We start from the raw sequence: 16,023 nt of genomic DNA on the forward strand, positions 1-16,023 counted from the left end.
TTTAAATGTCAGCTTTGTGTCACTGCAGTGTTCCACTCATGGGCTGTAAAAAACTGCAAAATGACGCAAAACTACGGAGGCCCTGAGGGGCAAGGGAAAATTTGTTTTTTTTTTCTGGTGATCCATTTTCTGAGTCTGAGCTAAATTATTTCCTCTCCTGTGTTCATGACTTGCGATCTGGTGAAAAAAAAACCAAAACCTTTTTCCAGGATAATCTTTCTGAGTTCCTTAAATAGTTTCCATCTGAGAAAACATAAACAACAAAAAAAAAAGTCATGTGTGAAACTGAGCGAAATACAATTTTGGTAAACAAGAAGAAAAAAGTCCCGTGTGTGGAACTGAAGGAAGAATTTTTTTTCACAAGAAAAATGTATTTTTTCTTGTATAAAAAAGATTTTTGATCTGATTTCTTTTTCTCTTAAAAAAAAAAACACTCAGTTTTTCACATGAAAAAAACATTTCTACTGAAAATTTGTGTTTCTAGGGACACATTTCTTTTTTTACTTGATTTCACACATGAAAAGACAAAAAAAAAAACCTCTTGGCAAGAAAGATTTTCCCAAAACATTCCTTTACAGTATTCCCTCATGGATTTATTAGTTTGTTGAACTGAAAACAATTTCAATGAGTCCTACATCGTTCCACTCTTATAAATAAAACTACAGCAGTTGTTTTGGGAATCATCAATCTCAAGATCCACTTGTGGTCCACACATGACGACGCTGAGCCGCTCTGTTCACTGATGAAGTTCAACACTCACTGAACCTTCATGGTGAAATGACACATGAAGCTGATTCAGATTAGTTTTTGTCAGTGTTTGTTCAGTCAGTGGGCTGTAAGTCTGTGAGGTTTAATCACGGCAACAGAAGACAGGAAACCTTGAGTGTGATGTCATTAATTCAGATCCGTAGCTCTACTTTTGATCGCCTCCTCCTGCCGTGAGAATCAAGGTCATATTAAGAGTTTTTGATCACATCAGAGCATTTTGAGCACCTCATCCCTCAGAGTGAATCACAAAGACTCTGAATGAATCATTTGATGTTGATTTTCTTCCCGTCTGTGTTGCAGGTCTGGTGAAGCTGGGCATCCACTGTGTCACGTGTCAGAAAGTCGCCATAAAGATTGTCAACAGAGAAAAACTCAGCGAGTCTGTTCTTATGAAGGTAAGACTCCTGTTAGCCGTCAGTGTGTGCATGTGGTTTTGTTTTTATTTGTCTGGTAGAAGACCTTTTTCTCCACAGCTGCAGAAAACAGAGCAGGGTGAATGCAGTTGTGAGTTGTTACGTCGCTGTCATTGTCTCCCCGCTGACTGAGCGCAGGTGTTCGGACCGTCTCCTGCTCTTTTGTTATCACTGTCACCGCTTCTGTGTCCACCTCCACCTTCAACAAACAGCTGGATGCAGCCAAATCAGGCAGAATGAGTCACATGTACCGTGTGTCAGCTGCCACTGAGGATGACTCAGCAGTTGATGCACGTCATGCAGGAAGTGTGGAGTGTTTCTTCCTTTTGTTCAGCGGTTTCATTTATAACTTTGATCCTGGAGATTTTAACAGGCTGATTCAGATTGTGTTGGTTTTATTTGTCCTGGTTTTCAGATGTCTGTGTCTTGCAGTCCCGTTTAAAGTCTTTAACTCCTGATACAAACTGTTGTAACAATTTGCAAAGTCATTCTGAAAATATGACAGCAAAGCGTCACTCGGCAGAATAATCTGATAGAAAGCTCATTTCAGTCTGTATTTTACTCTTTCACTTCATCTAGAAAGGCGTAATGAGTCTCTGTGTGCTGATTTGACAGCTTCCATCACAACTTTCTGCTTTATTACACACACACACACACACACACACACACACACACACACACACACACACACACACACACACGCTCAATACACTTGTTGTGTGTATAATTAACAGTGTTTTGGACTGGATTACTGTCATGTACAGATATTTTTGGACAAGACAGACTCATCACAACTGTTTTATCGGAAAGCAAAGAACACACACACACACACACACACACACACACACACACACACACACACACAAATAAACACAGAGGACAAACTCGGTGTGTGTTTATGACTCAGGCCCTGTGTCCACATGCCGTTTTCTTTCTGAGCTGTCTTGTTGAGCGTGTGTGGCAGCAGGCGCAGCGTCTTTTTCACGAGCGCTCCGCCTTTTTTGCGCGGCTGCTCCGAGCGCTTCAAGTTGAAAATCTCTGAACTTCTCAGAACGACGTTAGCATGGCTCTTTCTCTTTCTCCCGGCCTCGGCGATAATATTCACCGTATTTTTGTCTCCTGTGGATCATCATCATCACCCACATCCTCCTCGCTCTGATGTCCTGATGTCAAATAAAAATCACACAGCGGTGGTTGTCAAGGTATTGTTGTCATAGAGACAAGATGCATGTGCAGCGATTTATTTCTCGCGCTTCATCTCAGTTCTCCTGAGCGCACAGCCAGCGCTTTCTGCCCCCAAAAATGCTTTGTTGACACGGGACCATAGTCACTTCGGGACTACTTAGTAGATTGGACCTGCTGTAATGATCAGCAGCAGCAAATTCTCCAATGAGAAAGCCTGTGTGTGTGTGTGTGTGTGTGTGTGTGTGTGTGTGTGTGTGTGTGTGCGTGTGTGTGTGTGTGTGCTTTCTGCTGATAACCTTCCTTTCATCTTAATGAGCGAGGTGAGAGAGGAACACTCAGACCACCTCTCTCCTCTCCTCAGTTAATGCAGGCAGCTAATTGGCTGTTAACACTGATTGTGCTGTGAGCGTACGTGAGCCCGCAGGTGTGTTTGATTGTCTCGTGTCGTAACGTCTCATGAATGTTGTCAACATAACTTAAAAGTCAATTTCAAGGCTCCTAAAGGTCAGAGAGGCGAGCTTGTTGCTGATTGGCTGCTGGCTTGATTTCCCAAATCAGATCATATCACATCAGCACCAGCACTCAGGGTGAGCATGGCTTAGCTTGGTGTATTATTTAAGTTTGTCCATTTTCAGGAAACATCTGCAGTCAGGTTGGAAACAAACCTCCAGTTCAGACGAACAGTTCTGAAACAGAAAACAAAGAGATACAGTGAACAGTAACAGAAAGTCACCAGACTCCCTTGAAAAATTGTGCCATTTTGTGAGTTGTTGAGTCAGAAGAGACTTTATAAACTGATCACAAGTGGCCACTCAAGACACATGTTGATGTCAGGTGTGAACTGATGGACCGAGAGCTGAACACTTGTGATTGGATCACTCAGAACAGATGTTGATATCGGGTCTCAACAGCCTCTGAATGGCAAAATTATGGAAAAATAAGGAAAGTCGTTTGAAGAGTTTGGATAAATGGTGAATGATAAACTGTGTCATTTTTCTGGATGGAGCCTGCATGTCACATTTCTGTGTCGCAGTGATTTCAATACCATCAACTTTTGGGGGTTTTATCAGTGAAAGTGTGTCATGACAACACAACACACTGATGTATTGTTATTTTCTCTCTTTCCATCAGATCATCAGCCTGTTGTGTTTCTAATTAGATGTGGATGGAGCTGATGAAGGTAGCAGATGCTTCTGTTTTGTGTTCGATGCCAGTCTTTCCCTCCTCTGTCTGGCTGTCTGTCTGTCTGGGGGGTTGCCCCAGCAGCTTCCTCTAATCTTTCTCGCCTCGGTCTTATTTTAGAGGATGGTGAGGCCCTGTCGTCATGGCAACAGGCAGGGATTGGCTTGAGTTATGGCCTTGTTGTTCTCGCACAATGAAGTCTAACCAGCCACCCAAACATATATATAAATAAAAAAACAACAGAGGGGATTTGGTGGAGCTGCATGTTTAAAACATGACGCCCGCCCTGCTCTGCTCCCCCTGCGTCAGCTGGCATTTTCAGGAGACCCCATTTTGTCCCATTTTGTTTGACATTTTCAGCGTGCGGCAGGTTTTTACTTTTTTCTTTCTTTTATCCTGAACTTTGTACAGCGTCGGATGTTTTCTTTTGAGGTTTTGCATATGAATGTATCCTCTGTTCACAATACAACACACATTTACATTTCCCTTGTCCATTGTTACACGCGGAGCCCTTTAAAGGAATAACCCAAATCATTTCCATATAAATACATTTCTTTCTCCCAGAGGGGTTCAGTTTATATACAAGGCTTGAAGCTTTTCTGTTGGCTGCACTAAACTCTCATCGTCCAGAAACACTGGAAGTAGAAGTGTTTCATGTTTCTGGTTTGCATTGGACGGTTCCAGCAGAATAATGACAGTGTTTGTTGGTGGTTCACACGCCTGTTCAGTAACTCTTGTCTGAACCAAAGGTGGAAGAAGCCTGACGTCGGTTTTTCACCCGAATAAATGTAACTAAGTACGTTTCTGCAAAACCACAGATAAGTTAAAACTGAACTACTACTTTACGTTTGTTTTGGTTCAGTTTTCTATTTCTCTCTCGTCACAACACTGTGCTCACGCTCTGCTTATGTTTCCGCCATAAACGTGGTTAGAGTTAGGAAAACTGTTTGCAGCCTTGTGGCTTGTAATAACTCCGCCACCAACCTCTCCACCGCCTGATGTGAAGGTCAGCTATTAAGCATCTGATGTGAACGTGATGATCTACATTATCTGGGAGTATCTGTGGTTTGTAGAAACATTAACTGCGAACATTATTCTCTGGCAGTTAGGCTACATATCGCCAGAAAACAAATGCATAAGGGTCTAATGAGTCAGAGCGCAGTGTTTGCAGTGAGAGGTGTCTTTTTTCAGATATTTTATATACAGTAGACAGTAAGTACTTTGCACACTGCTTGTGCGCGCTGGGTGCATCATTGTTCAGAAACCCCTCATGTTTTGTCAGGAGCACACTGGATACCTTGAGTTGAAAAAAATTCAACTCAGAGCAGAGAAGCACCGGACGTCATCGTCAAACTGTCCCTGACTCATCTTTAAATGAACCTCGAACCATCCAGGGGAAGATCCTGAACCAGCTGCTCGTAATCGCTCTGATTTCTCCTCAGATCTGTGTTTCCTCTGTGTCCAGCGTACTATTTGGGAACAGATCTTTTATCGAGATGTTGTTTATTCACCAGGTGGCTAAATATTAACTACTTCTAGGTAGCCAAAGTAAAAGCTACAGGTCTGTGAGAATATTTCACAGCAAAATCCCGGTAAGGTGAAGGACTGAACAGGTGGTGCGGCTTACCGCTCGATCGTTACCCTGTCTGATCGAGCCCTGCTTCACGGTGCATGGGAAACCTTACACCCTTATGGTCAGACACAAATTATAAAGCACTGTGGTTAACAAGTGCAGCATCTTTGCAGCATGTGCAAAAGTAAATCCTGCAGGTTTCCACCTCAGATCTGAGGTCTCTCTGCTGCAGGTGCTCGCTGTAGCTTTCTGCTCTGACATCTTACACTTATTCTAGTCTCCACGGCACATGTCCCTCTGCGACCTCCGCCTTTGTCATGTGCTAATGTGCACATTATTATGCGAACATGTGATTGTGCGTCCGGCCTTGAACAAGCTTCCTATCTGTGTGTGTGTGTGTGTGTGTGTGTGTGTGATTCCTGGTGAGATGAGCAGCCTGACATTCACAGTACTACCTCAGAGATCAGCACCTTATAGAGGCATCACCTCGCCCGGTAGCCAGATGTCAAACCTGGTATTTACAGCAGAGATTCACTGCAGCTAATGGAGAGCTGCTAGCATTAGCAGCTGACAGTCAGAGGGAAGCTGCCAGTCATGAGCTCGTTATACTTTATACTGTTAACAACTGACATTACTAAATATCTATACTTAAATCATTTCTCCAGTGAGTCTGTACTTTAACACTGAGAGTCTGTACTTTAACACTGTGAGTCTGTACTTTAACACAGTGAGTCTGTACTTTAACACAGTGAGTCTGTACTTTAACACAGTGAGTCTGTACTTTAACACTGTGAGTCTGTACTTTAACACAGTGAGTCTGTACTTTAACACTGTGAGTCTGTACTTTAACACTGTGAGTCTGTACTTTAACACTGTGAGTCTGTACTTTAACACTGTGAGTCTGTACTTTAACACTGTGAGTCTGTACTTTAACACTGTGAGTCTGTACTTTAACACAGTGAGTCTGTACTTTAACAGTGAGTCTGTACTTTAACACTGTGAGTCTGTACTTTAACACTGTGAGTCTGTACTTTAACACTGTGAGTCTGTACTTTAACACTGTGAGACTGTACTTTAACAGTGAGTCTGTACTTTAACACAGTGAGTCTGTACTTTAACACTGTGAGTCTGTACTTTAACAGTGAGTCTGTACTTTAACACTGTGAGTCTGTACTTTAACACTGAGAGTCTGTACTTTAACACAGTGAGTCTGTACTTTAACAGTGAGTCTGTACTTTAACACAGTGAGTCTGTACTTTAACACAGTGAGTCTGTACTTTAACAGTGAGTCTGTACTTTAACACTGTGAGTCTGTACTTTAACAGTGAGTCTGTACTTTAACACAGTGAGTCTGTACTTTAACACTGAGTCTGTACTTTAACACTGTGAGTCTGTACTTTAACACTGTGAGTCTGTACTTTAACACACTGAGTCTGTACTTTAACACTGTGAGTCTGTACTTTAACACTGTGAGTCTGTACTTTAACACAGTGAGTCTGTACTTTAACACTGTGAGTCTGTACTTTAACACTGTGAGTCTGTACTTTAACACAGTGAGTCTGTACTTTAACAGTGAGTCTGTACTTTAACACTGTGAGTCTGTACTTTAACAGTGAGTCTGTACTTTAACACTGTGAGTCTGTACTTTAACACTGTGAGTCTGTACTTTAACACAGTGAGTCTGTACTTTAACACAGTGAGTCTGTACTTTAACACTGTGAGTCTGTACTTTAACACAGTGAGTCTGTACTTTAACACAGTGAGTCTGTACTTTAACACAGTGAGTCTGTACTTTAACACTGTGAGTCTGTACTTTAACACAGTGAGTCTGTACTTTAACACAGTGAGTCTGTACTTTAACACTGTGAGTCTGTACTTTAACAGTGAGTCTGTACTTTAACACTGTGAGTCTGTACTTTAACACAGTGAGTCTGTACTTTAACACTGTGAGTCTGTACTTTAACAGTGAGTCTGTACTTTAACACTGTGAGTCTGTACTTTAACACTGTGAGTCTGTACTTTAACACTGTGAGTCTGTACTTTAACACTGTGAGTCTGTACTTTAACACAGTGAGTCTGTACTTTAACAGTGAGTCTGACTTTAACACAGTGAGTCTGTACTTTAACACTGTGAGTCTGTACTTTAACAGTGAGTCTGACTTTAACACAGTGAGTCTGTACTTTAACACTGTGAGTCTGTACTTTAACAGTGAGTCTGTACTTTAACACTGTGAGTCTGTACTTTAACACTGTGAGTCTGTACTTTAACACTGTGAGTCTGTACTTTAACAGTGAGTCTGTACTTTAACACTGTGAGTCTGTACTTTAACACTGTGAGTCTGTACTTTAACACTGTGAGTCTGTACCTTAACAGTGAGTCTGTACTTTAACACTGTGAGTCTGTACTTTAACAGTGAGTCTGTACTTTAACAGTGAGTCTGTACTTTAACACTGTGAGTCTGTACTTTAACAGTGAGTCTGTACTTTAACACTGTGAGTCTGTACTTTAACACTGTGAGTCTCGGTGGTAAAAGATTTTGAAATTTCAACAGTTTGCCTTCGTCAGTGTCGACTTTGTGTGCGTCTGTGTCTTCAGTCCTGAGGGAACCATGAAGTACAGGAACAGCATGTGGCGGTGGAGGGTGTGTGTCCGTGTGTGTCTGCTTCTCAAGTGTGTGTGTGTGTGTGTGTGTGTGTGTGTGTGTGATTACATCTCTTTTTCCAGTTGAAGTGCAGCTGATTGTGTGTCTGAGCTCCTCAGACGTCGAACTCGGCCCTCTCATGCCTGACCGGACTCATTTCATCTCCTCAACGACTGGCTGCTTGTGTTAATGGTGTCAATACTGACTTAACTGTGTTGATTCAGTGTGTGTGTGTGTGTGTGTGTTTAACAACATGTTCGGTCTCACACCTGATGACAGAAATATCCACTCTGGTATCAGGAGCAGCTGTTCCTTCACAGCTTCGGCATCTTTTCAGGAGAATATTAACTCCACTCGATCAGCTGTAATCAAAATACATTCAGGGTTTTATTCCTGAAAAGCAGAAATCAGAGTTCAGCCCATAATTATATTATAGAGGTTTACAATGTTTCAGTGTTTGATTAAAATCAAATAACTGAAAAGTATCATATATCTTCTCTGCATTTGCATTTAAATGATGCTTCAAAAGCTCGACTGGATCATAAATTCATGAGATTTAACAATTAAATCTTTTCTTTGTTTCCTATTCTGTGTTTAAATGATGAATTAATAATTATTTCTTTAGAGGTTTTTCAAATTATTATTATTTTTTATGAATGTATCTGTCATGTTGCGTCTCATGAATCCTGTCTCCCATTTAAACATTATCAGATTGTTTTTTGTGATGATGAATTCAAAATCATTTCCAGCCCTCAGAGAGGCAACAGGAGACACTGGTTGGCCGGACCAGCAGCAACAGCTGGCCAATCAGAGCTCCTAATGATGTCATCAGGGGGAAATATATTCCTTAAAGCACCCTCAGCTGCTCATGATGCTTCATTTCACAGAAAAATTGGTTCATATCAGTTTAAGTCCCTTCACACTGGATAGAAATCATCACCCACAAACATCTGGCTAATGTCTTCAGTGTGAAAGGGTACAACTGGGATTCATTCCCAGGTCAGGTGACTCTGCAGTGCTCACGGATGTTCATCATCTGCAGCTCCGACCAGCTGTGATGTGGACGTAATGCAAACACGCTCCCTTTTTCTGTGGTGATGACGCACGTTGAAGTCAAAGACGGAGCCTGACCGAGACCGGACTTTTGAGCCAGATGCAAAAACCAATATTAGGAAGTGAAAGCATGTGGATATCAATATATTGGCAGAAATGTTTAATATACACAGAATCTGTACATGAACACGCATTTTTTGCAATGATCCCTCAGATATTGATCACTTGTGACCGAGACAGGATATTTTACAGTTTAACAGTAAGCTGTATTGTCCAAATTGCTGAGATCTTGGAAACAGGATACAAACGCAGTCAGACAGGCTGTAAACAATCCAACAGTTTATATCAACCACGTCTTTAACTTTATTTTAGAGGTCAAACTAAAAGTGAACGCAGCTGAAATCTTGGTAACGATCCCTCGATGCACAGGAAGACCGAACAGAGTAAGTGCAGGAGAGCAGATCTGAAGCAGGACGTCTGTCTGTAAACTGTCATGGATGTTTACAACAGAGTGTTTGTTAATTATTTTAAGTTCATCTTAACTTTCTCTTCCAAAATGGTTCAGTGTGTTTCTACCTGCTGAACTTCTCGTCGTCTTGGACTTCTTCACCGCAGACGTCCTTTGAGTGACAGAGTGGTGACGGAGCAGATGACAGATGAGTGAAAGGATACTGATTGCAATCCACCACAGAAGAGAGCATCTGCCCTTTTCCCATGATTCACCACTGACCTTAATCTGCTCTTCGTCACACCGTCCGTCTGTCTGTCCGTCCGTCCTCTGTATGATCCTTGATGCATTCTCTCTGATGTCAGTCACACTCTGAGGAGGCTGCTGGCTCCATCACACTCGTCACCAGACGTCTGAATGGAACAAACTGGGCACGCCGCCTGGTAGTTACCCAGCAGCCCCAGCAGCAGCCGCAGGACGGGCTGAGGAGACGCTCCCTGCTGATTGGCTGAGCTGACGGCTGAAATAAAGACTTCTGCTCTGCTTTCCTGACCTGACCTGCCCCTGACCTGTCCGATCTGTTTCTACCTTTCCTTCCAGCTTTTTCTCCTCCTTTCCTTTCCTTTCCTTTCCTTTCCTTTCCTTTCCTTTCCTTTCCTTTCCTTTCCTCTCCTCTCCTCTCCTCTCCTCTCCTCTCCTCTCCTCTCCTCTCCTCTCCTCTCCTCTCCTCTCCTCTCCTCTCCTCTCCTCACAGACCATCTCTTCCTGTCGTCCTCTGAATGGATTTGTGTTGCTTCATAAAATATTCTGTCTCGTCTGCCAAATCACACGAAGCGGTCCACAGCAGCCGCCTGATTGCGGCGCCGCCGTCTGACGGTGATTGGATACCGGAGCGGGGCCGGTCTCTCCTCCTCAGCTCGCCTCCTCTCCTCCAGGATCGCCCAGACGTCATGGCAACAGATGGCGGTTTGATTACCGAGCGGATGTTCCAATTTATCACCCCTCGTGCCCCTCAGCTCTGTATCATGTTTCAATTAAATAGGGATTTGGAAGCAGCGCGCCACAACCCGAGTCAATCCTCATAATTCATTAAGAGGAGCTATCACGCGTGGAGGCGTTGACTGGAGGAGTTGTTGGCATGAGTCAGGAGCTCTGAGCCCCTCGATGGACTGAAGGAAAACATCAGCAGGGTGTGAACAGAACAACACCAGGGGTCAGAAGCCGGTTCAATTAGGCTTCAGTTGAGAAATCAATCAGGGTGACCCCAAGGCACTTAGGTTGAGATGTTAAAGTGTTGAATTTTCATTTATTTTGAGACTTTGTCGCTACACATCAAACATCGTGCTGGTACCTGATTACTCCTGTAACTCTGCTTCCTGACCGAAGACACAAACAGCTTTTTATTCAGACATGTTTTGTGCAGTGCAATAATTTTTGCTGCTCATCCATTCACTCAATATGTTCCAAACACTAATATTTGTCACCCTTTTATCACCAAAGTGAGGTTAAAGGAACAGTTCACCCAAAAAATAAAATCCAGTCATCAGCGCCTACATTTCTGCAGCATTCTCCTAAACAACTGAAGTAGCTGGAGACTTGATTTGAAACGGAAAAACAACCAAAAAAATGCATCAAATGTCTCTCGAGAAGCCCTGAGATCTGAAATTGGTTTTAAAAAGACGTTATTTACACCCTTTTTTAAGCCAAATTGTTCACAAGCTAAAAGTGTTAGCGTTCCCCCAGTCTGAAGTGAGTGCACGAGCTCGGCCGCACACTGAGTGTGAAAATAACGTCTTCTCAAATCACTTCTGGAGACTTCTGGACGAGTTGTTTGGAGCCATTTTATGTTTTTCTGGTTATTTTTTCCATTTTAAATCAAGTCTCCAGCTACTTCAGCTGTTCAGCAGAATGCTGCAACTCTGTTTTACTGTGAAGCTCCAGAAACGTTTTGTGGACTACGAGACTTCAGCTGACTTTCCATCAGCATGGAGGGAGGAGATGATGACTGAGTTTTCGTTCTTGAAATTGAACAAGAATTTTACGAGTTGCTCTCAACTTGTTGATGCTGGCTGCAAGTGAGTTTGGTCTCTTTTGTTTACTTCTGACAGTCGCTGTCGTCTTCCCTAAAAGTGGAAGGAGCAATTTTTGAGTAAATAATAGTGGAATATTCCTTTATGCCCTCTGATGCAGCAGAACACGCCATCGTGACTTCTTGTCAGGAAATGTTACTGTGTTAATGTGTGTGTGTGTGTGTGTGTGTGTGTGTGTCAGAGGCCATGCTTACAGAGCTGGAGGAGTGTGTTTCTGATCGGCTCTGTTTATCCCTCCTTCACTGAATGAGTCAGTCGGTGTGTTGAGAAGGTGTGTCGCAGTATTGACTCACTCTGAAGCCTTTTAGTGCTGCGAGGCCTGAGTCACTGTTCACACGGCAGATCGTCTCCGATACGTCACCGTCACTCTTCCTCAGCTGCCTGACTTCACCCTCGGCTTCATCGTCGCTGCTCACATGTCAGAAAATCATAGGTGGATGTAAAAATACGTGGAGGAATCACACCTCAGCACTCACCTCAGAGTCAGCACTTCATCTTATTGATTATAAAATATGAACTGCTGATGAAGCTTGATGTGGCTGGTTATTGCAGGAGCATCTGTGTTCTCTGCATGTCACTCTGAATCCAGTGTTTCACCCCGCGGCTCATGTCAGCTGAGATCTCCAGCCTCCTGTGAACCTGCAGAGGATAAGCAGTTACGGATAATGAATGAATGAATGAATGAATGAATGAATGAATAATTGTCTTATATTAATGTATCAAGTATTTTTTCTTTGTCCATTAGAGTCCATTATGCTTGACTTAACTTGATAAAAGCTTATATGTTAATGCCTTTTTAATGAAAGCGAACACAGCTGGTAACATTTATGCTAATCGGCTCAACAGAGAGGACGAGGTGAGCGAGTGAACGGTGGATTCAGAGGAGATCACAGTAACTGAGACAATTAAAGATCTGTGGGTTGAGTTACCTCGAGGAGGGTCAGACCTGAGTCTTGGTTTATGTTTCGGCTCGTGTTTCCTTCCCTCCTCTCGCATGCACTTTATTACTGCACATTAAAAACCGTATGGGTCTTAATGGAGCTTAATAAACGTCGCCGTCACCGCTCATGTGTGAAGGTCAGGGGAGGCTGAATGTCTGTTTACCTTGTACATGTGTTTAATTAGCCTCTGCCGTGCTGCCGTGTGTGTCGGCTCTCACTGATGTGAGCAGATGAATCAGAGGCTAATGAGATCTGAAAGCAGGAGGACGAGCCGAAGCACCTGCAGCAGACATGAGTCACTGTGTTCACCTGCCGGTGGGAAAGTGTCACACCTGGGAAACTACAGCTTAATGCTGTTGTGTTAAAGTCGAGTCAGAACCAGAGGACACAGTGTTGGCTGCTGTTCTTCATTAGAGTTAGGGTGCAAATGTCTTCTTGTTCGGGTTAAAATGAATGAATCAGGATAAAATGAATTAGATGTACTCTTGTAGCCAGAGTCTGCGCTTTGCCCGCCTCTACTGTTGAAGTGTTGAAGGTCAGGTAGACCTGTTTTCATGTCTTGACTCTGGTGTTTGTCGGTCCAGCGGTTCAGAAGAGAGGGGGCTCCTCCATGCACACGTGGCCAGACCGGCTCAGAAACAAAAACAGTAAAGTTAATGATAATAATAATAATAATAATAATAATAATAATAATAATAATAACACACAGCGAGCGAGTGTGACGCCACTCTCTGCTCTGCTCAGGACGTCTTCACTCCGCTGTATCTTTACGTAGCTTATAGTTGTTTCCTGACATCTAGTGAGGCTGAATGTTGTATATTGGAACAAAGACGTGTTTGAAACAACGTTATATCTTCACATTCTGTTGATAATTCTCGTTAATTTCTGAATGTTTTAACTAATATTCTTACGTATTGCGCCTTTAAAACGAACAACATAAAATTCGACATAAAAGGAAGAACAGGCTGAAAATAACATGAAGACAGTGAATCAAAGGTTCGGAGAGGACTGTGTGAACTCTGTAGGTAAATGAACAGAACTTTTTAAAGTAACTAAACAGCGGGCTGTGATTTGCTGTCCGGGTCAGATGTAGTCAGATTTGCGCTCTGCTGCACCTGTAGCCACACCCACCAGTGATGTCACAGGGTGCTGGAGCACACCTGTACATCACTGCAGCAGGTTAAAGCACCCGAGGTTTTGTATTGTGTTGTATTTCTAACAAGGTGACCTCAGTTTCAAGGCTAATATTAGCATATCGAAGCTATTCCATCATCGTCATTCACTTTTTCAGTTTCTCCAGCAGGCCCTCAAAGATCTTTAGTCACCATTTGATCTGAACGTTTCTCTCCTGACTCTTCGACCTCTTCATCTTCGGGAGAAGAGTTGGGAGATGAGAGCGATGGAGGGAGAAGTTGGTGTGACAGACCCGGTCTGGGAGGCTGCTGGGCCAAAGATTAAAGGGAATTCTTTTATTATTTATTTGCTGCCAGCCGCCATCGCTCGCCATGACAGACCTTTGAAGACGGGCGTCTTTGATGGAAATGAAATGATATTTTCGTGGTGTCTTCTGTCCTGCGTTTGACCTGTCACATCAGCGCTGAGCGGGGACACCAGAGGATGACTCAGAGTCGCGAGGACCGACTAAGCGATCGAGGCCGATGATTGACAGATGAGTGATGGTGTTTGTGTGTTCGGCAGCTTAAAGCTCAGCAGTGATGAGGATCCGAAATCAATAGGATGTATCAGCGAAGGATCAGTTTGATTACCTGTGGTATAGATCCCCTCTGACGCCAACACAGTGTTCGCCTCATCGATTCTCAGTATAAACGTGTAGAATTGATCCGACATTTTCAACAAGCTGATATCGATAAAGTGGCTTCTGTGGTGGAAACATCAGTAGTTTGGATTTAACTTTCAACAGGACCCGAGTGTCTGAACCGTCTCCTGCCGAACTTATTTAGATAACACACACATTTGCCTGATGCTTTGGCTCAACTTCCATTTGATTTCTCTTCATCAGTTAAGTATTAAAACTTGTTCATATGTGCAAAATTCTGTTTGATTTGTTTTTATGGTTGTTGTTTGGTTTTGCTCTGACCTTCAGCAGTGAGTCAACACGGGGAGCTGCAGTGACGTGTGCTGGGAAGAGTTTAAGAAATATAGATTTAAGAGCTGTTTGTAAGTCGACTCACAGCAAAGTGTACAGCTGTGTGGATCTCTTCCACATCTGTCAACATTTCTCTGGCTCTGGCAGAACAACCTGGGCTCCTGCGATGAACTACGATATTGCTGCTGGTTTTCTGTCAACTTGAAACTCTTCCCATCTCCTTCTTAAAGTTAGTGTAAGTTAGAGTTTCCGTAGCATAATCAGAAAACGTGGGCCGTGCTTTAGTTACCAGATGAAAAAGACTGGAATACCCTGAGAGAGAACGATTCTCATGTTAAAGTTTGGCTGAACTCGACAGATGTTCTGTTTCACATCCATCACGTGAATGTTTGCCGCCTGAAGAGTAACAAACAGCCTCTCACCTGCACAGAACAGGACATCTGAACCAAAAGTAAACTGTAGGCCCGTCACTTAATATCAGTTTTACATTTGAAAGCATGTTAAAGTGACCGGACCCAAACCCAGAGCCTGAAAATCATTTTTAAAACTTTCTCCTTGTATGTTGACAAGTTAACTTATTTCCATCACTGCATTTCTTACAAAGCAACAGACAACATGTTTGCTGTCTTGTTCTTTTCTTTCTTCTACAAAAGATATGATTTTATGAGTGGCTCCACTTTTTATTTTGTTTCTGCACCGATTCTCGACAAACTCAGTGGAGAACACAGCAAGCAAAGGTGAATAAAGGAAATGCATTGAACGTGGATTGGTGGTTTAATCTGAAACACTCAACAGGTCAACCTCAAATCAAATATCAAATTGAAGAACGATAAGATGAGAATCAAAACAAAGTATCTGATCTTCAGCTTTCTCTGCCGGCCGGCTCTCTGCACTTAACAGTTTGCTCATCAGTGTATTTTATTTTCTTGTGGGACTTGTACTACTTTTCAGGGAACTAAAGGTTCCTTGAGCCTGTGTGGTCTGTGTTTCCACCACCGTCTAAAGAACATGAAGAAGATCATCGTCATCATCACAACGAGGCTGTCAGTCCATCCATAATGCTTTCTTCTATATCTCAGTGTGATGCAGCAAAGCACAATGAATAAAAAACACAGTTGTTATCGACTGCAGGTTTTAAAAACTGGTGGTATTTTGAAATAAAATGCATCACGTACTCAACCAGTCAGAAATGTTCAGGGCTGAAAATGAAAATAAAATAACTTCCCTCCCGGCTTTGAGCAGGATCTGAGCTCTGTAAAGATGCTTTTCGTCTTTGATTCGGAGCCTGGAACATTTTCTGCATCAGACTCTGCTTGAAACTTTGTGCTTGAAATAACCTGATTTGACGTCATCTTTGTGTGGTTGTGGCCTTTTTATCCACAGGAATTACAAAAACACAGCAGACAGAGTGATCTCAGAGGTGCAGTTTAATAACATGTCTGACTGATGGTGTCTAAACTCAGTTCACCCTGCGGCCGGCCGAGGTGCCAACTGGCAGTAAATCCAGAGCGCAGCAGGCAGGTTAGCAGTGAAACAGCTGCAGGCAGCATCTGTACGTCCAGACACTTTAGTCTCCGTATCATGACACTCACCTGCAGCCTGACTGAGCCTGCAGGCTGAA

At 42.9% G+C, this 16,023-nt stretch overlaps 1 protein-coding gene across 1 annotated transcript in view; it reads left to right on the forward strand.

Moving 5' to 3' along the window:
- Positions 1 to 1,107: 1,107 nt before the first annotated feature.
- The window catches only part of LOC140994479 (serine/threonine-protein kinase BRSK2-like), a 60,613-nt gene continuing 45,697 nt past the window's right edge, over positions 1,108 to 16,023 (forward strand). Inside the window, exon 1 of the mRNA XM_073464119.1 lies at positions 1,108 to 1,163. Coding sequence (XP_073320220.1) covers positions 1,158 to 1,163 — 6 coding nt within the window. The 5' untranslated portion in view covers positions 1,108 to 1,157. The remainder of the gene's footprint in view (positions 1,164 to 16,023) is intronic.

This window comes from Pagrus major, chromosome 4, assembly GCF_040436345.1.
Source record: "Pagrus major chromosome 4, Pma_NU_1.0".
Taxonomy (NCBI): Eukaryota; Metazoa; Chordata; class Actinopteri; order Spariformes; family Sparidae; genus Pagrus; species Pagrus major.